Raw genomic sequence first — 21,261 nt, 5'->3', positions numbered from 1 at the left:
GACTAACTCACTACTTCTCCTAATCTAGGACAAGCACACCTAGACATCCTTCATGACTCTAATGTTTTACTCGTGTCGGGCCAAAAATATGCCCACTGAGGTTAGCCGAAGTGGGTCGCCCAACAGCTTTTTTTGGATCACAGAAAAAGAAATTGTGCCATCTAAATGATCGCTGTCTTCTAAAATCCACCATGGACGGCAAAAAAGCCTTCCCCGCCAGTTTATTTTTAAAAGTATCAAACTGGGTCAATGACGCCACAGAAAAATGACAAAACCTAATTTCGAGCGGTATTTAAAAACTCAAATCACAGCAGTGCTGCTTAAAATCATTTTCCAAAACATTTTATTGGTCTTATAGAAAATAAAGTAAGCTGTATCAACAAACATACAGTATATACATCAATAACTTAGACACCTCAGAGAATCACATTTAAATCCACAGTTGTTACTGTATATGAATACATAGTACTTATCTACAGATTGCAAAAATTACAATAATTTAATTTATAAATAGTTACAATTCACTATTGTCTGTTTTCATACAAAGTACTGCAATATTTTATTACAACCCATACAGAAAAATAACAAAACAGGTTATTAACTTTGTATTACTCGCTTTAGTCAGATTTATATACCTTTGAAACACAGACCCAACTCCATAGAGTAAAAGGAAACACAGTCCATTTGCAAAGCCTAATTCCACAGAAAAAAAGGCCAATGTCTGGAGAGCTATTAAATACAACTGCCACACAGGTGCTGTTATTTATCCTCTCTAACTATTTGGTTGTTTACACAAAAAAAAGAAAAGAAAAAGAAGCTTTGACCAACTGAAAATCTTATCTACTGAACAAATTACAGTGTTAAGATTATTTTCAAATACAAAACAACAAATAATGAGAACGAAAATGCTACGGCAAACAACAAACACTAATGACTAGTGTAGCAGCTGAGGAACAACACTCGCAGATGAACACACACACACACACGCACACACACACACACACACACACACACACACACACACACACACACACACACACACACACACACACACACACACACACACACACACACACACACACACACACACACACACACACACACACACACACACACACACACACACACACACACACACACACACGTACAAAAGAAAGCAAAGGATATTGCAAGAGGCCCTTGTGGCAGAATCCGTCGCAGCATCTGCTTCACTTAGTGCGCAGATATCTTCATCTTTCAGTCATTGTATCCACTTTCAATTTATGGATCTGTAATTTAGCTGATTCCAGACAAGAGAAACTGAGTAAGGCTTGAGTGCAGATGCTTCTTCCTGGTTCCTTTATATTAAACTTTATGATGCAAGTAAACAAGGGCCAAATGCTCCCCCCACTCAGAGATGTGAAATCTGACGGGAGGGAAAAACAAAAACAACAAAACAGCAAGAACGATCAAATAACAGACTGCAGCAACTTTGACAATATTTGATTCGTCTTACGTCTACTCTCTCGCACCTTTTCCACTGAGTTGCATATTAAGGGTCACTTTTTTTCACTAGGTTCATTAATACGTACTGCAGCTACATACTATAACACGAGTGAGTGTGTGAGAAAGAGGAGGCTCAAAGAATCGGTCAACAGTGCCACTCAATCACCTTAAAGACACTTGACACGAACAAGATTCACTCCACAAGACTGCCACAGCAATAAGGACGCCAACATCAAAACTGGGCTATGTCAAGAGTCACGTGTACATTTTCCCACAGTTAGCCAGTCAAAGCGGATAGCCGAGCACGTTGACGGGAATGACAGGATGGGTTTGCTCGCCTGCATCTCTCTGGCGTGGAGTTTTTGAGGGAGACTAGAGATGAACACCTCGCCGACACAACAAGACGCTATGACAAGCGGGGGGAGTGAGACCTGGATGAAGTGCAATCTGTTAATGTCATTACACAACTGCTTTCACCTTGAGGTGCAGGACTGCTTCTGTGTTAAACTCCTTTTAGAGGACCGGAGGAGCGATGCGACGGCTGGCACAGGGGACGCGCTGCTGGCAGCTGTTCTGGATTGTAAATCTACATGGTCCGCTGTGTCTCTTTCTGAGTGTGGATTCAAGCCCTTTATGACTGCTTAATATCAAAGGAAAACAAGATAAGAAAAAAGAAGAAAAAGAGCTGCCATCCCTGCCTCTTGTCTTCTCACGTGTAACGGTTTATTCAGTTCTGTGGCCCGTTTTGTCCTGAGCAAAACAAGCAGGAGCTTAGTGCATACGTACAAACCCTCAGCCAAACATTACTGCTTTTAAAACGAGGAGGAGTGATGCTATTTTTTGGGGGTGATTAACCTACGTGTTAAATCGTGCAATCTTTTAGTTATAGTCTTAAAAAAACAACCCAAAAAACAGTTTGTTTGGAGAAGTGTTGTTTCATTACGTAGGCCTGCAATCTAATTCAAATCGAGTTAAGTGGCTGGAAAGATAATGAAATCTTCTCAATAATGAAGTAATTTAGTTTCAGGTTACAGAGGGTGTATTTAAAAGGCATCCATCAGGTGCAACCATTATTCACTGTCACTTTAAGCTTTAAGAGTCTTTAGACTTACTGTTCGCAGATGTCAGTTTAACAATTTCTGCCTTACGCTGCTCAGTGTGGTAAACTCTTAATGAGGATATGATTTGGAACTAACGACGAGGAAGCGGAGGATATCACAGATGCCAATACGCACAAAGACAACTGACCTTGTTAACACCATCTAGTTTAGCTTTACAGATTTGTTTTAAATAGCACAGCATTGACATCTATACAGTGAACGACACTGCCAACTTGTCACTTACACGTCACATCACGCGCTACCCCACTGTACGCGCCTAGTCACTAGAAAAAGCTATCAGACTTCAATAGTAAGCCACTTTCGGTACAATTGCAAAAAAGATGTCACAGGAATTTTTTTTTTGTTTTGGGGAAGGGGGTTTCTATAAAGAATGAATCTACCTAGTAATAAAAACAAAGAAGTCAATGTAGACAAAGTTTTTTTTTTAAACACCTTAACAATTTAAACATTAAAGATTGTGTAAAGACTTTCTTTTTGAAATATCCGACAGCGTTAACAAGCAATTACAAAGTAATGACAAAACATTTTATATATCCTCTATGAGCGAAAGTGATGTTTCAAAATGCTTGTGGTTTTCAGCGTCCCCACAAAACATGAGGACATTCCTGTGATAACATTCAGCTTTTGAGATGTTGTAGAGGAATCCTGGCGTATTGGAATGGCACTCAGCTCGGGACTAATGTTTCCCAGAACCGTTCATCATTTCTCACTAAACAATAAATACGGAAGTTCTCTTTGTTTTGTCAGTGCATACATATATTATTGCATCTACCTGTCATGAACTCTTGTCTCCGAGAGCTCAGTCTAACCATCTTTCCAACTAGAGAAGCTGGATGTTGCATGCGCTTCAATGACAGCTTCACTGAAGCCCGACACGGATGCAGAAAACAAAAATGAATACTAGGTTTATAGGATCATTACTTCATACCTATAATCTTCTTGACAGAAAAAGAGACAAAAAAAAGAAAGAAAAAGGTAACAATTCCCATTAAAGTACTGGTTTTTGAGTTAGTCTGGTTCTTTTGAAGACTTCTGTAGCTTTAAGACCAAGAGTGTGACTATGGGTCCATTGTCCTTATTGAAAGTCAGTGCAGAATAACAAGCAACGGGATTCACAAGCAGTTAGATGGGACTGGGCCCGTTCTCCACTCTCTGTTTGTGGAATTGGTATTTAAGAACATCTACAATATATTATTATTGACTCTGACATTTAAAAATGCCAATTCGGACGGAAACAAAAGATTTAAGAGTTTAGTCTTAAGGTAAACAAAAACATTATGTAAACCATATTCTCACAATCAGCTAAAAGTAACAGTCTAAATTTAAAAAACGAGATTTTTTTTTCTTTTCACCCTACTGCTGCGTCAAACTGTTGAATGTGGTTTGGGAAGCATATTAGTGTTCGCTGCAGAGGAAAACAGAGAACTTGTTACAATGCACTGACTGGTTAAGTCTTGAAACTCTTCGTCCTGTCCGTTCTGCTACTACGACCTAGCCTCCGTTTTGGATTTGACGATGGTTATAACGCTGGTGGCAGCTACTTTACCAGGGATGAGGGGCCCGATCACAGAGGCCATAGGTCCCCTTGCTGAAGTGACGGGGTTGCGGGCCACAGTCCTGGCGAAACTTTGGAGGGCCTCGTACTTTGAACGCAGCGCATCGAGCTCCACCTTCATGCTGGCGTTCTCCGTGGCCAGCTTGTCCACTTCCTGCTGCAGCTGAGCCTTTTGCTTTTCCAGCTCCTCCTTCTGGGTGACGCGCTTCACCCGACAGCTGGCTGCGTATCCTCGGTTCTTCAGGGTGCGCCGCCGCTGCTTCAGCTGCAGGATTTCTTCCTTCGTCAACCCCCGTAAATGCTGGTTGAGCTCTCGCACCGACATGGTCACCAGCTCGTCGTCTGTCAGGCTGGTGCCATTTTCTCCAGGCTCCCGCTTCACCTGCAGACAAAGTTTAGGCAGCGTTGGTCTCTATAGGAGCATTAGCATGTTAAAATTAGGACTGTTGTTGACGTAGGGCTGGGCGATATATCGAGATTTTAATATATATCGATATATTTTCAAACGCGATATGGTACTAGACAATATCGTTTATATCGATTTAAAAAAAAAAAAAAAAAAAAGGGTTTTTTTTAAAATCGATATAAACTATATTTTTTTAAAATTTTGATATAGCTTATTTTGTGACAAATTGACTTGAATGTTTTATTTGAGATTTTCACAAATGCTTTGTTATTTGCACAACTATCAACCTCAGTTGAAAAGTCTGCCTGTTACTGTCTACATTGTATTAATTGTACAGTGTATTTTAATTTAATTGTTATGCAGGAAAGGGATATTTGTTTTATTTTATTCAAGAAGCATTTTTATTCTATATATGCAGGCAGTTTATTTTTATTTCATTTGTTTTATACATTTTGATATTGTGCAGACCTCTGTTAATAAAGGTACCTGTGTAACATTTGGCACGAGGCTTTGTATAAAACTGACTGAAAAAAATGAAGCTAACAGAGATGCTAAAAGAGATATATATCGAGTATCGCCATTCAGCTAGAAAATATCGAGATATGACTTTTGGTCCATATCGCCCAGCCCTATGTTGACGTTATAGCCAGCTCCACTTGTGGTTCTTACCTTTAAGGCCTTGTTTCCCTTGTTTGTGGTCGTCATGCCACAAGAGCAGTGTTCACCTGTACTGCTGGTTGTTCTGTGAAAAAGACGAGTCATCATCAATACATCAGAGAATAATGTCAGAAAGCTTAGCACCTATGTTAGAAGAAGCGTAACAATGAACTACAAAAAGGGTTTATTTCTGGAAAAGACGCTACAGCAGGAATAAGTCCCAAAAATACAAAGTAGGTCAAGGACTTCTCACTTCTTTCTAAGTGATACCAAGTTTTTAAACAAGTGGTGCAAGTGCTCTCACTGAAACTGTCAAAAACAACCCTTCGTTTAAACTTCTGCTTTTACCCTGATTCACGTTGAATATAATATATATTTACTGCACAGTGAGTCAAATTCCCTTGGCCAAATAAACATGATTCTGATTCTGATATAAACAAAGACGTAACATTTTAGTGAGAAGTACATCCAAACTCTCCCTCTTGAATCCTCCCCTGTGTTCAAACAGCATTGCAGTGAGGATACCGTTTCATTGGCTGGCAGTCTTTCTATTGTACATCTTCAGGGTTTAAACAGTCCCACCTGTCTCGGCCTGTGCTCAGTTATAATAGCTTCAATCAATAAAAAAGGGGGATAGACTGTACTGCAGAGCCTGACCGTGCAGAATGACCGAGCTGGACTGCAGTTGATTCATGTCAATACTGAGGGGACACCAAGAGAAGCAGCGCGGGCCAGAAATCCAACCTACTGGTGTTAAGACAGACAGAAGGTCAGGTGCATTCCCTCTGTGTGAGCTCTGTCACAGGATAAGTGCATGTGCACACACACAGTTGTGGCCCTGGGTGCTTTACACCACACACAGTAAATGCTGCGTCAGCGACGCAGGCACCCACCACGGCCAGCCCAGCCAGCACTTTGCCTCAGTAAGCTGATTTAAACAACCACCGGTGTGTGTTACTACTGAGCACATAGACAAATGTACAATGGAAACTTCTTAACATGAATACAAGAAACAACAGCATTTTTCCCACCCTGACACCTCCCCAAATCCTACAGGAGACCCACTGTCTGTCTGTGCTTGCATTTATAGCCTACATCCACATAAAGCCAGTCATGTATGATGTTTGCAGAGAAGCTCAGTGAGGGAAGAAAAAAAAAAAAAAAAAAAAAGATGAGTCGTAGCTCAGGAGTGCACTAAGATGGCCAGGATATTTCCATGGCAACAACAGGGTGCTACAGGTGGACCAGTCACCTGAGCCAAACAGGGAGAGACAGACGCTTGTTAAAAATGACCTGAATACAACACTATCATACAGGCTTGGGGACATAACATGAGGTCAGCTTGTGACTGGAATCCTTGATGCTTTTACTTTAAAAAGTCCTCCGGTTCCTAATAAAACAGCAATGTTTCTCCACACCGCAGGTGCCTCTATCAACAGCCTTTAACATTCTACAGAGGACCTTTTAAATCTGATAGTTTCCATCTCTGATGGCTATGAATAGCCATCTGATAGTAACACCTAGCTCTCACAGGCCTTCATGGTGACTCATTTCCAGTAAGAATTTGAACCACAGATGCAAAACAAAGGGATAATGGTCTGCCTGATGATGCAGAGATAATGGATAAATAGACAGGAAAGTAGTACACTAATAGCTACTGTGATGAGAGCAGGAAAAAAAGGGCTGCATCTTACACACTTCATATTAAGCCTACTATTTTCCCCTCAATGACCAAGACCCAACACCATTTAAAAAGCAGTTAGAATCTTGACCAGACAGAGACACTGCATATATTGTAGGTTGCGGAGGCGAGCTCTGTCACACAGCTGTGCAGAGTAACATAGTAGGCATGGTTTGGCATTTTGAAAGCTTACCATATGACAGTGAGGAAAGATTGCACCCAGGCTGCGAGCCTCCAGCACAGGCTGCTGCCAACAGACGGCTACCAATGACAGGGCATGGCAGAACAACACAGACAAGGTCCAATGCACAGCTGCTCCCTTCCACTACTGGGCATGTCATACCTCACAGACACAAAGAGACATGCACACAAATAGAGAGGCAAAGGAGAGGGAAAACACACCTATAATTTCCTGCAAGAAATGACAAGGAAATGCCAGAGGTGATGCAGCCAAGGATTTCACTGTGACAGGATGGCTTTCCACTTGACACTTTGCACAAAAGCACTACTCCTGGTGTAGATTACCTTCCATTAATAATTTTAGGCCTCCTTTTTTTTTTTTTTTTGCCAATGTCTAGCCAAAAAGAGCAGAAGGTGAAAGCTGCAGCTTTGAGCGGCGGGAGGGGGGCGCAAGTGCGGGGACACAGATGCCTTTTGTAGGTGCTTGCTGAATTTTTATGAATCGCCTAGAAGAACGCTGACAAATCAGAGCTGATTGCTTGTGGAGGAGAGACATCACACCCACAGGAAATAGAAAATGCTGAGTTTGGTCACCCAGAGAAAGGGAATGGTGAAAGACAGAGAAAGAGAGAGGAGGGAAACAGAGGGTGGGATAAAATGATAAAAAGAAATGAAACAGCCTTGTGTAAAATGCACAGTAGACAGTTTTGGAAGAGTTTGAGTAGAGCAGGTTTGAAAAAAAAAAAAAAAAGAAACACTGATCTCAGCAAGGACCAAAACTAAAAGGTGCCAATTAGGAAGTTACAAAGTTGGACTAACACAACAAGAGCACGCTGGACAACCAACAGAAGCCGTCTTTGTTGGTGTGTCTCTACAGAGAGAAACTGGTGAGATTTCTGCTGCTATGACATGATGGGTCCAGCCTTGATCGGGCTTGTTGCATGCTTTCATGATCTCATCCCCTCCACAGGAGTTCTCTGGGGGGGGTGCCAAGGATGGACACCATTAGCTAAGGGACTCTTTGCTGAAGGGGAACTGAGGCTCAGGCTTCCACGTACTGTGTCCCTCTGATGAATATTTATCACTGTCGTTTACTGCCCAGGGTGGGGGTGGGAGGCTGAATAAAGATGCTCAAGAGGTGATTCTTCAAGGATACATCCAAGGCTCTTCCATCAACAACTGTCTCAAAATGGCGGTAGGCTATTGGGGGGGCGGGATAAGGGGGGGAGTGGGTGCATTTCTGGTACCGGAGGTGGCATGCATGGTGGTTCAGGGCTGCAGGGAGGGCCAGCTCCACTTGACAGTAGTGTAACAAGATTATCAGGGCCATAAGAGCAAACAAAAACCCCAGCAACCTGCCTTGGAATCCAGATTACAACAGTGCCTGCCCTCTGAATACTAAACATGACTGAGAGAGGACTAACGGGATACAGGCTTTGCTGAGACGGGGCAGTGGATTGCATTTTCGCCTAACTAATCACATACAACATATCCACAGAGATCCATAGAGAGACTGATTACTTAAAACATGCAAGCACATATAAATATAAATTGTCATTATCAATTCTTGAAAGGAAGCTTCCGAGCCCTTGGCTCAGGCAGCGTGCTAATGAAGTGAATAAAACTAGACAGTGGAGGTGCATGCTGATGAAAAACTATTTTCAGGAAAAACACATGCAGCATTCAGCAACAGCAACGGCAATTGAGCTCAGGGAAACGACAGGCTGAACATCACCTAATACAGCTCATGAATGCATGAATGCAGGAGTCACAGCCCATGCACTGTGACTCCTACTCATTTGATCAATTTAAGAACAAAAAAAAGCACAGAATATGTGTGGTCCAAATGCAAATGAGGCCTTACGAGATGGAATATTTAGCACCAATTTAATCTGTCTTTGAAAAACATCTTAGATAATTAAATGAAGAGAAGTAGTCAGCTATGAAGACCCCAAAGACTTGTAGCCTCTGATGCTTTCCACTAAATATAAAATGACAGAAGGTCCAAGAAACAAAAGAAATGCCAGCAATTTCTCTTGGTCTGGCTTATAAATGTCTACTTATGCCTATTTGTCATCCTGTCTACTTGTGCTCTCAGGGTTGAGATGGTTAATGCAATCAGCAAACATTTCCATCGTATATGCCATCAGCCATTCATGCCTGATCAGAGCCACTACTCTCCGTCTCTCCCCTCCAATTCAAGTTTGAAAAGATCTCCCGGTAATTCAGATCTAATCCTTTCTCCTGTCAGCTAAGTTCAACCAAGCTGCATGTGTCGGGCGCCGTTTAACTGCAAATTAAAAATCTGACTCCTTTGATGGCTCTGGAGGAGATACGGAATGAGCAGTGTAAACTTGTGGCTGGAGAAAATAGTGTGCCAGTCTAAGAGAAAGGTGTGATGGGAAGAGGGGAGGGAAGCTATTAACTACCAAGTATTCAGAGCGTGAAATAAGAGTGACAAAAAGAGCAGAGATCATTCAGCAGCTTTCAGAGGGAATGTGATACGCTTGTACTGGAGGGGAACTACTATGCCAGCACTTTTGACCAGTTCTGAGCCCGTACATCATACTGCACATGCTGCATGGTTTAACTTTGCAATTATCAAAGTATAAATGAACAAAAATTGCACAAGACAATCATTGATACACCTGATGTGGTACTTAAATTTGCAGTTTGTGATTTGCTGCCTTAAACTTTAAAAAGTACATCATCATGAGGATATCAAAAATTTCAGTCAAAATCACTTTGAGGGGAAAAAAGCTCTTAGAAAACATCTGGGAAACGTGTTATTAAAAGATTTACTGACTCTTACTTTGAAAATGTCCTTTTTCGCTATACAGCCTTGCAAAGAATGAAATGGAAATAAATGAATGAATACAATAACCACCCTTGGTAGAGGGTCATTCACTTGATTCATTGAAAGGGAAAATAAAATAAAAATCGCAAATACGCATCTGCAACAGGCATCTGTGCTTTTACTGTAGAGTTAATGAATGCTGTCTCTTCTAGTGCGTTACCTGACATACAACCCTGAATCATCAAATTGTGGAAATGTGACCATTTATGCTTTATACTCTTCATTTCATATGCAACAACAAATACTCTGACATTAGCTCCTTGCCCAAAACCGATTTGTATTTCATTTCTGAATACCATTTTCATCCAATCATTCAAAGATTGCTTCTCTTCATCCCACTGCAGCTGGGTTTTATTTTTAGGCTCTTTTCTGCTAAAAATTCAATTTCTAACAGTTTCAATACAAACCTTGACTCCTGTTTTTTTTTTCCTCATTTACTTTTCATTTGTTGTGCAGTTTTTATTTTCAAGGCATACTGCTTTGAATGTCCTGCTTTAAAATCATCAGTGGTCTACATGTATGCCTCCCTTTAACAACATTGGGTATAATGTATTTTCTCATTATCAACCCCGCATTTTTACTGCTTCATGTTGTTGTGGAAAAACCTGCTAAACGTCTTTAACGTGTTCTTTCCAACTAGGTGAATAACTGGACTGAAAACTGAGTGTCCAAGTTACCAAGAATAAGACTTGAGAGTAGATTTAATTAAGCAATTGCATGCAAAAGGGTCTGAACAGACATCAGGTGTCTCGATGCAGAATGGACAAAGGAAACATGCTGATCTTAAAGCGTAGAGGATGGTTCATTCTAGTAGACAAAACATTGTTAAGGTATTCTCACTGTTAATCTTTGTTTGGGCAGAGTACTGGTCTGCACATTTAGCCAGCCAAAGCTATTTTCTGCCGCTCTCAGCAGTTTCATCAAGTATGGGAAATACTTTTTTCCCATCACTTTTTTCCAAAAAAAATGGAAAGATGCCAGCAATTACTACAATGTTTTAACTTTTTAGGTGGGTTTTACAAAACCAGAAGGTCCAGCTGTTCATTAAAATAAAATAATGTGATGTTACACCCCCCCCTCAAAATAAATAAAAAAATAAATAGATAAAATAAAACAACATAAGGAACATCTGAAAGAGCAGTGATTTATTTTCCTGCCCACTGCAATATTTTGAAAATGTTGTATCTTTTGTGTAATAAAATTTGATAAAATTCACCTCATTATTCTCTTTACTTATAAATAAATCAAGGCTAGTAGCTTTTCTAAATTACATGTTTACAAAGCAATGCATTACATGCACCATAATCCTTTTAATTTACAGGAAAAGCTGAAAGTTTAATCTCTTATTGTTTTTGGGGTTGTTTTTTTTATCATTTCTTTGAATATTGGAGTATAACAACTTTTAGTGGACAGATTTTGGTTTGAAAACTGCTGGGTTTTAGGAGACTCTTTATAAAAGTACACTTTTCCTTCTTTACTTCCTTTCTTCCATTTAATAGACATTACCCTAATAATTCACTTCTTAAAAGGTGTTATTCTTTCTTATCTGATTAAAAGGAAAATATTTCAAAGATATTTGACGTCATTTCCACTATTTGTTGTCAACTTCAAAATTACAGGTACGGTATTTGTTTAAAAAGGCTGCAAGAATAGCTGAAGAAAAATAACTAACATACTGTTAAAGAACAAAAGTGGGGGGCACGGTAGTGCAGCTGGTAGTGCAGCCACCTCACTGCTAGAAGGACCTGGGTTCAGTTCTCGCTGGGGATGCTGTGGGTGTTGAGGGCGTGTTTAATTCCTCATGCCCTTAGCACCCAGAACCTGGGTGGGGTTGGCGAAAGGGCCTTTCTGTTTGCATGTTCTCCCCGTGTTCCCTTGTGTAGCTAATGTGTGCTAAACCCTCACAAAAACCTGCAGCCATCCTGGGCTGTACACTGCCTCCTCTGGCCAGCTGGGGCACCCAAAGGCTGGAATAACGTGATCCTTCCATGCGCTATGTCCAGCCAGGGAAGCCTAGAGCCTAGATTTAGTATAAAGTAACTCGAGTCTTTTTGCATCCACCCACCAATTTAATAATTAGTGACAGAATGTATGCCATGCTCAGGAGCCCATATTTATTTCTGAGCTGTTCTGTTGGTAAAACCAGTAGGACGTGAGACTTCACTGGCCTTCTAAAGCATCTGCCTGGAGGACTTGATTGCCCAGGAAGAGAACAGCTCTCGATACGGCAGCCTCACACTGGCAGAGGAAGTCAGGATTGCAGACAACCCACACATTGGCAAAATACCTTAAGAGCTGTAGTAAAGCTCTAACATTCATTTTAAATGCAATATTGCATTGACCTAACAGCATGCCACAGAATAAACACAACACTTTGTCACGTTTTAATTCATTTTAAAGTGAAATAAAAAATGTGTAACACTGCAAAAGGTGGATTCTCTACAACTGAAACACTCCTGTGTGGCAAGAAATCAGTCATCAACAAACTAAAACAAAATAAATACATTTAATAAAGCAAGAAAACATGCGTCATTTTGGTATTTTCCCCTGTGAGGGGCTTTGATTCAAACAAATTGAGTCAGCAGAGCTGATTTCCGAAACTACGTTTCTATTAATAACATTGCAACTGGCATGTTCAAGTTAAGGGAATGATGTTTGCTTATAAGATATCAAACTCACAAGACAGTACAAAAAATAACAACAAATGCAATGATTAAAATATATACATAAAGATATATTTTTAATTCTTAATAATCATTTTTGTACTACAATCCAACATTGCTTAGAGAAAAGATGCTCTGAGTTCTTCACTTATTCTCACTTGACTGAAAGCTTAGTTATAAAAAAACAACAGCAAATAAATTAACTTACTGACAAACAAAAATATCTATTAATTAAATCAATGGGAGTACTAAAGGCAGTGTTAATATGCCCAAGCTAATTGACAACAGAAGCACTTATCTTTAAAAAAATGTATACATTTATTTTGACTTTATTTCCTTCACAAGTACGAAGATGGTTAAATCTCCTGTTTTTTTTTTTTATGTCTGTTTGATGTCGCAGACAATAAAACGTTTAACATATATAAGTGGGTTACTTGAAAAGTACAACCCTCAAAAACCATAGCCATGTTAGGCCTTATACTGGATTATCTAAATTATGAATAAACATAGAGTGCTAATGAATATGGCATGTCTAACTCAAGAAGTTCATCAAACACGCCCGCTACTCTGTCTGGATGAAAGTATCACTTTGAGAAGTGGAGCGGGCATATCGCAATGCTAAGCAATCATAATCCGCACCGCACTTGCAAGAGGTTTCATCACCAACATTCCCTTCCTATTACAAAAAGGAGGAAAAAAATATATTGATCTTTTTCCTCCCTTCCTTCAAGGCATTTTCTATTTCCCTGTGCAGCTTAAGCAGCACTTTTGTGGACAAATCCCACATTTGTGTTCCTTTCTGGAGGCTATCAATTGTCCTGAATAGGCATAACTACTCCCAAGGCACAGCTTCGCTGGCCATACAGAGGTGTTGATGGCCAGACTGTACTCTAAGCAGTGTAAAGTCTTGCCTCATGTTTCATCAACCTCACATATCCTCTTCCACCCTTCGCTGCCTGCCCATTCTTAGCAATGCCACTGGGTACAAATTGCACACTAAGTTCACCTCTATGGTATTTGGTCTCGTTTCATCTTTGCTACCTTGATGAAAGAAGAGATAAAGCTAAGAACAGATCACCACAATTCTCAATCTACACACCTCTACCAGCCCCATCAGACGCTTATATGGTCCATCATCTTTCCTTGTTACCTGCAGAGAAAGGCAGAGATGGACATTACGCTTTATTGCAAAGCCAAGCTTCTGATGTAGGGCTGACCTGTCAGCTAAACACATTTCAATGCCCTGATTGCATGAGCAGAGATGATGAAATAAGTTGGATATCTGAGCAAGAACGGGCAACTTCTATCTGTTTGGCCCTAGCTGTATGCGCCCAACAGTTTCCAAGGTGACTTTTCAAATTGCACACAGGCTCTCCATGGATAATTCATTACCTGTGCCCTTTATAAGTGTATACTCTAATAGGCAGCAAATTTCATCATGTCAAACACAGCGAAACAAGAGCAGCTGCCTGCTCAAAATAACAGAAATTAAGAGTTACATCGTGTTAAATTGTCAGCAGGAAATCTTTTGTAATTATATGGCATCCTGAAGTCAAAATCTGTACTTCAAATACTGATAATATCTGATGTTTTATCTTTTTTATTAAACCACTAAATACGCATGACCCAATTTTATACATCTTCACATAATATCTGCTTATCATGCAATTGTTTAAATTGCTTTCACATTTCAGTTGGCAGCACTTAGTCTAAATGTACTCCGGTTTGTTGATGCACATCATGACAGCGCTGCAATAAAAAGCACATTCTCGGCTGGATGATGATAATGATTATGATGAGGCTATTGATAAATACATGATGGCCATCACTTGATGCTCATGGCTCGAGGACTGACTTGCACGGGAGATCAGCACCATTTCGACCCATCTCCTTATGAAAGGATGCCTGATGATAAACATCGACCCTCATCCAGCCGGCGGACCTTTGTCCAGCTCTGTTTCGGCGCGTATTCCGGTCTAAACGCATTATTGTGATGAATCGGCATGATAAAAATGTCGCTACTTGCCTGATGTCTCGTATAATAAAACAATACTGTTGCTGAACTGCTCGGCTGGTACAACACAACACGAGGACGGCTGCTTTGATTAAGCCCTGCCATTGTTACAATTTAACTACTGGCTATAATAAACTGCCACCTCAGGTGAAGCAATTCAAAACAAAAAACGATGACATGCATGTGATTTTCGGGAGTAATGACAAAAAAATGAAGCTTCAATGTAATGATCATGTTCATGTTTGAGAGGGAAAAAAATTGCAATAACCAACCTGATCTCGCTTAAACCCCTGGCTCGGCTCGCGACCGCTTCCCTTTTTTCTGTTTTTTATTTAAACACAACGAGCGATGAAGCAGCAGGTTTGACCAGCGAGAAGAGTTGACAAACCAAAAGGAGAAACAGCACTGCAGGTTTTGCACTGATGACCGCAGGAGCGACTACTGTACGCGGGGGACACGCGTGTGACATTCCGCGACGCGTGTGTGCTGCTCTCTCCCACTCCAGAAACTGGCACACAAACTCCCCGCCTACAAACACCGGAGTGAGGAAACCCCCCTGCCTACTATCACCATCACAATCAGCTTTATTTGGCCAAGGCAGGGAATTTGACTCGGTTATTTTCACTCACTGTGCAGTAAATAGTCAAATGACAGCTCTTGTTAATTAATATCTTATTAACATTACCTTAAACATGATTTCAAACATACGACGGAGTATTAGGGGCAAACTAAGACAAAAAAAGATGGGAAATTACGAGAATAAAGTTATAATATAATGAGAATAAAGTCGTAAAATTAGGGGAATAAAGTCATAATGTTGCGAGAATAAAGTCGTAATAGAATAAAGTCGTAATATTATGAGAATAAAGTCGTAAAAGTAGGAGAATAAAGTCATAATGTTGCGAGAATAAAGTCGTAATAGAATAAAGTCGTAATATTATGAGAATAAAGTTGTAATATTATGAGAATAAAGTCGTAAAATTACGAGAATAAAGTCGTAATATTACGAGAATAAAGTTGTAATATTACGAGAATAAAGTCGTAATATAACGAGAATAAAGTCGTAACATTACGAGAATAAAGTCGTAATTTATGAGAATAAAGTCGTAATATTATGAAAATATCATTTATGAGAACTCTTAACAGGAAGAGCTTCTTCTCCCTGTGTTAAAATTAGGAATATTGAGCATCTTGTGAAGTTATATTTATATATTTATAATATATTTAATATTACGACTTTATTCTCAAAATATTACGACTTTATTCTCGTAATATTATGACTTTATTCTCGTAATATTATGACTTTATTCTCGTAATATTACAACTTTATTCTCAAAATATTCCGACTTTATTCTCGTAATATTACGACTTTATTCTCAAAATATTACGACTTTATTCTCGTAATATTATGACTTTATTCTCGTAATATTACGACTTTATTCTCAAAATATTACGACTTTATTCTCAAAATATTACAACTTTATTCTCATATTATTATGACTTTATTCTCGTAATTTCCTTTTTTTTTGTCTTGGTTTGGCCCTAATACTCCGTCGTACAAACATACTTTTGCAAGGCTAAACATAAAACAAAGGTGTATTTCTGTTACAGGTGTAAAATTATGGCATGGACAAAGCAAGGAACTGAGAGGTTGCACAAGTTTGTACCAGCTTAAGAAAATGTTTAAAAAAGAGAAGATAAGTGCCTACAAAAAAGAAGAAGGAGAAAGAGAAAAAAATAGATAGAAGAGTGAGTGGTATTTTTGTTTGTTTTCTTGTTTATATATGTATAGATACATTGGTGTTCAGCAAGTCAATGTAATTGTATTTACAGAGAGGGGCAGGTATCATAAGTTTTCTTCTTCCTGCTCCTTTTCTTCATGGTGATAATGTGTACTTCTTGGAATTTTGTACAACATTGTTAAGAAGATATACCATGAATGGAATAAATGAAATGAAATAAACCAGGGTTGCCAACTCCCTGAAAAATAAATAAGGGACACCTCATCGATTGCCTACACCTTTCCTGGCGGGGTGAATTTTTTTAGCCCCTTGTTTTTGTGAGTGAAACGATTTTTTAACTATTTGACTCCAACCTGAATGATTGATTGATATATTTATTTGGTCAAGTTGTAAAGTTATTTGTCGATACAAAGTTTTTTTCCATGTAGATCAAGGACCAAAAGGTGTAGACAGAAGCCAAAGCTTATTTTGTCTACCCTTTTAACATAATATAACCACTACAGTGCAAGATTTGAAAAAAACAAAACTAAATAACTACGTGAGAGAGAAAATAAATAAATAAATAAATAAATAAAGATGTGCATACATTCATCCACATGTACCAAACCCCCTTATATATACATAGCTGTGCATACATACATACATACATATATATGCACTTATTTATACCTGTATACACATACATACATGTGCACTCATCTACAAATACATGCATACATAAGCATTCATATACATACATCCTTCCATAGACATAATACACACATAATTCTGTCCATAATTTAGCAAGAAATGTACATAATGTGGCTATGCCAATGATTTATAATTATTTATGATCTTATCTTTATACATATTGGATGGAATATGTATAAATGAATGGAATTAGAAGCATATTTTTGAATGCCATGAACACATGGAAAACAAATTATTATCCAGCAATTCACTTTAATACAAAATAACAAAACTAACTGAATAAAATAGGTATCTTTCTTAAACAGAAACCTGTCCTGCTTAACTTAAAATTGTATGAATTAATATAAAACAATAGAAAGAAAGCAGAACATCCATTCTGTAATAGTGCACATTTTTAGTGCAATAACAAAAGTGCAAACAGAAAGTCTGTTAAAGGCCATGACTGTAGGCTACAGTTGTAGTAAAACAGAAAGAAACGTATGAACTCAACAGCTCAATCAATGCCATTTTCCATTGACGTTTTATGACTATTTTTTGACTCTCACATAGACAAAGTGCGTCCCTTTTCAGCTCAATACGGGACGATTCCGTTTTTCAAGGGACGCTTGGCAACCCTAATAACCCAACTGTGACCACAATGACACTCCTCGGCCCGAACTGGGGAAATAGAGAGGCAGGGCACGCTAGAAAAAAAATCAAAACAAAAAGAAAAGCGACTTCTCCACAGAGAATAATCAAACCCTAGCTGCCAGCTCACCGGTTACTCATCAGCCCTGCAACCACGTGGAAACCTTCAAAATAAACCTCACACTTATGGTGAGTGATACACGTCCAAACCGAGCCCAGTTAGACGGATATATTAGTTTGAAAGACATTTTCTGGCGTAAACTGCGCTCACTTGACAGGCTAAAGGCTGAATTGTGGGTCCGCGTTAAATCGACGCAGAGCCTACGGCGTAGGGTACGCGTACCCTACGCCGTAGGCTCTGCGCTGGTGTAACGCGGGACCATAAATCAGCCTTAAGGATGCTAATGCCGCGTTCCATTTGTCCTCGGAAGTGGGGATTTCCAAGTTCCCAGTCGGATTTTTCAACTGGAACGCCCCTCGAAGTGGGATGTCCCACTGGGAAAGTGGGAGAGTCTTCACCACCCCCGAGTTCACATTCCAAGATGGCTGCCCCGGTTGTAAACAGTAGAAGAGAGCTCTGTAAAAATTCGTAGCACTTTTTTCTAGTTTTGGTCACACTAAATCAGTCGTATACAAGTATTGTTCAGCATATGTATGCTGCTATAGTGTACTTCACATTTTTCATGTGGTATATGCGAACTACAAACTTGTTTTCCGACTTTGTAACTGGAACGCTGATAACTCGGCTGTGACGTCATTCCCAGTTCCGAGTTCCGACTTCCGAGATAAATGGAACGCAGCATAAGCCACGGAGCTAAGTGGCTGTCACACAGGCGTGCACACTCAGCACAACACCGACCCCGCTCCACTTCACACCCACCTGCTTTGAAAAAGAAAAAACAAAACAAAAAAAAAAGGACACGCTTTCCGGGAGTTAAAGCCGTCGAGCTCCTCTTCTCACAACCCGGCGCAGACGTCCAGACATCACAAGGAGCGTGTGATTCGGGTCTCCAGTCGGACGGCAGCTCGTGTCTCCGTGTTGATTTGCTTTCTTGTGCCGAGGCATGACGTCATCGTGTTTGGTCACGTGGCTCCATTCACGAGAGCTCTCCTGTCTTCTCCCAAGAAAAGCAAAACACTCACCGCCTATTTTTAGCTGCCGTGTGTTAGTTTACGTTTAATCGAAGTCAGTGGCGTCAATTCAGTCGAAGCTAAGGTATGGCAAGGTTACGAGTCACAGAACTTAACTAGAGTATCAATCAACACGTCCAGCAAATACTCATCACAGAAGTCTGCTATGTAGCTGATCTGTGTGGTCAAGAAAATTGGAACTTTTTCAAATGCAGTCTCGCTCACTGCAAAAACTCAAAATCTTACCAGGAATATTTGTCTTATTTCTAGTTAAAATGTCTCATTTTTAGTCAAAAAATCTCATTACACTTAAAACAAGAGTCATTACCAGAAAAATAACTTGTCCAAGATTTATCTTCTCATTACAAGCAAAAAAATCTTGTTCCACTGGCAGATTTTTCTACTTATTTTAAGTGAAAATCTACTTGAAACAGGTGAAAATGGTTGTTTTTGAGTCTTGTTTTAAATGTAATGAGATTTTTTTTGACTAAAAATTAGTAATTTTAACTAGAAATAAGACAAATATTCTTGTTAAGATTTTGAGTTTTTGCAGTGTATAATAGTTCTAGTGAAATCGATCATGTTGTTCTGATTTGCATTTGTAGTTATTCTATTAAGTAATAGAATAATCAATACAAAGAGACAGTAATTCCATAAATGTATTTGAAAAAACAAACATTTACATTTAACCCTTGAAGCCAAGGTGTGGCGGCTGTCATACCTTGCCATACCCAATTGACGCCCCTGATCGAAGTGAAGACAAAACTGCTGGGTTTTTACTGTACGGTTTCTCAACTAAACTATACTGCACGTTTTTAAAGTTGGCTCATTAAGATAAATTATAAAACACATGTAATGTAATCTTAGGCATTTGTATAGCACAATTCAACACAAGGTAATTCAAAGTGATTTACATCAATATTAAAAGCGGCAAGACACACTTAAACAGTAAATAACAAATAAAATGAAATAAAATGATAAGAAAATAAGTAAAAATGACCGGTTTAATTATGCCTTGATCTTGTTTATTGGTTGTTTGTGTTGTATTTATTTTTTTGTCTTTTCTTTCTTCTTCTCAATTTTTATATGGCATATACAGGACTGTCTCAGAAAATTAGAATATTGTGATAAAGTTCTTTTTTTTTAATGCAATTAAAAAAACAAAAATGTCATACATTCTGGATTCATTACAAATCAACTGAAATATTGCAAGCCTTTTATTATTTTAATATTGCTGATTATGGTTTACAGTTTAAGATTAAGATTCCCAGAATATTCTAATTTTTTTAGATAGGATATTTGAGTTTTCTTAAGCTGTAAGTCATGATCAGCAATATTAAAATAATAAAAGGCTTGCAATATTTCAGTTGATTTGTAATGAATCCAGAATGTATGACATTTTTGTTTTTGTAATTGCATTACAGAAAATCACAATATTCTAATTTTCTGAGACAGTCCTGTATGATATGATATTGTGAGGAAGGGACAGGACTAAAACAGCATTCTGTTTCCTCCTGTTCCCTCTCGAACACATTGTTTTGCTGTTGTGTTTTATTTTTGGACGAGACTGTTAAATTGTTTTGCTTTTTTTAAATATTTTGATGCTTTTAATTTGATGGGTTTTGTCGTGTTCGAGACAAAGCCAACAGTAAATAAAAATAAATCAAATAATAAAAAGCACAAGTTGTTAAAAAGTAAGGGCAGTAGAGTACAGCAGGTAAGTATTTAATTTAAATATTTTGATGCTTTTAATGTGATGGGTTTTGTTGTGTTCGAGACAAAGCCAACAATAAATAAAAATAAATCAAATAATTAAAAGCACAAGTTGTTAAAAAGTAAGGGCAGTAGAGTACATCAGGTAAGTATTTAATTTAAATATTTTGATGCTTTTAATTGGATGGGTTTTGTTGTGTTCAAGACAAAGCCAACAATAAATAAAAATAAATCAAATAATAAAAAGAACAAGTTGTTAAAAAGTAAGTGCAGTAGAGTACAGCAGGTAAGTATTTAATTTAAGAGTACGCTTCAGTAAACAGTAATGTTTTTAGGCCTGATTTAAAGGAGCTGACAGTTGGAGCAGACCTCAGGTCTACAGGAAGTCTGTTCCACCGGTGAGGAGCAGAATAACTGAACGCTGCCTTACCTTGCTTGGTTCTGGTTCTTGGGAACCACAACAAACCAGATCCAGATGAACCTCAGGGGTCTGGGAGCTTCATAGGAACTAACAGATCAAGCATGTAAGATCAATGTGTTAGCCTTCTTCAAAATGTAATACTTGCTTGTTATATACTTTTTATATATCGTCCATTACAGCTACTCAGTTTGAGTTACTCCTACAAAAGTAAAATAAATACATAAAAAAAAGGCTAATGATGCAAGTATGTAAGTGTTCCAGTCCATTGTTTTTACCAAATTGTTACCCAAAGCAACCCCAATCCACAGAGACTCAATG

The 21,261-nt window shown here is 38.8% G+C and overlaps 1 protein-coding gene across 4 annotated transcripts; it reads right to left on the bottom strand.

Annotated features, from left to right (window-relative positions):
* Positions 1 to 352: 352 nt before the first annotated feature.
* On the bottom strand, positions 353 to 18,727 carry LOC133422339 (transcription factor MafG). Of its 4 annotated transcripts, none has more exons than XM_061712301.1 (4): positions 18,559 to 18,727; positions 13,705 to 13,755; positions 5,237 to 5,309; positions 353 to 4,543 (listed from the first exon to the last, which is right to left on the bottom strand). In XM_061712301.1, exons 3-4 carry the CDS (start codon positions 5,270 to 5,272, stop codon positions 4,091 to 4,093), a joined length of 489 nt encoding a protein of 162 aa, XP_061568285.1. In that variant the 5' UTR covers positions 5,273 to 5,309; positions 13,705 to 13,755; positions 18,559 to 18,727; the 3' UTR covers positions 353 to 4,090. The 4 variants fall into 4 exon arrangements, with proteins under 4 accessions (XP_061568285.1, XP_061568284.1, XP_061568283.1 ...); XM_061712300.1 differs by lacking the exon at positions 18,559 to 18,727 and adding an exon at positions 14,892 to 15,079; XM_061712299.1 differs by lacking the exon at positions 13,705 to 13,755.
* Positions 18,728 to 21,261: the final 2,534 nt, after the last annotated feature.

This window comes from Cololabis saira, chromosome 21, assembly GCF_033807715.1.
Source record: "Cololabis saira isolate AMF1-May2022 chromosome 21, fColSai1.1, whole genome shotgun sequence".
NCBI classification, from domain to species: domain Eukaryota; kingdom Metazoa; phylum Chordata; class Actinopteri; order Beloniformes; family Belonidae; genus Cololabis; species Cololabis saira.
This window is presented reverse-complemented; position numbering and strand designations above follow the sequence as displayed.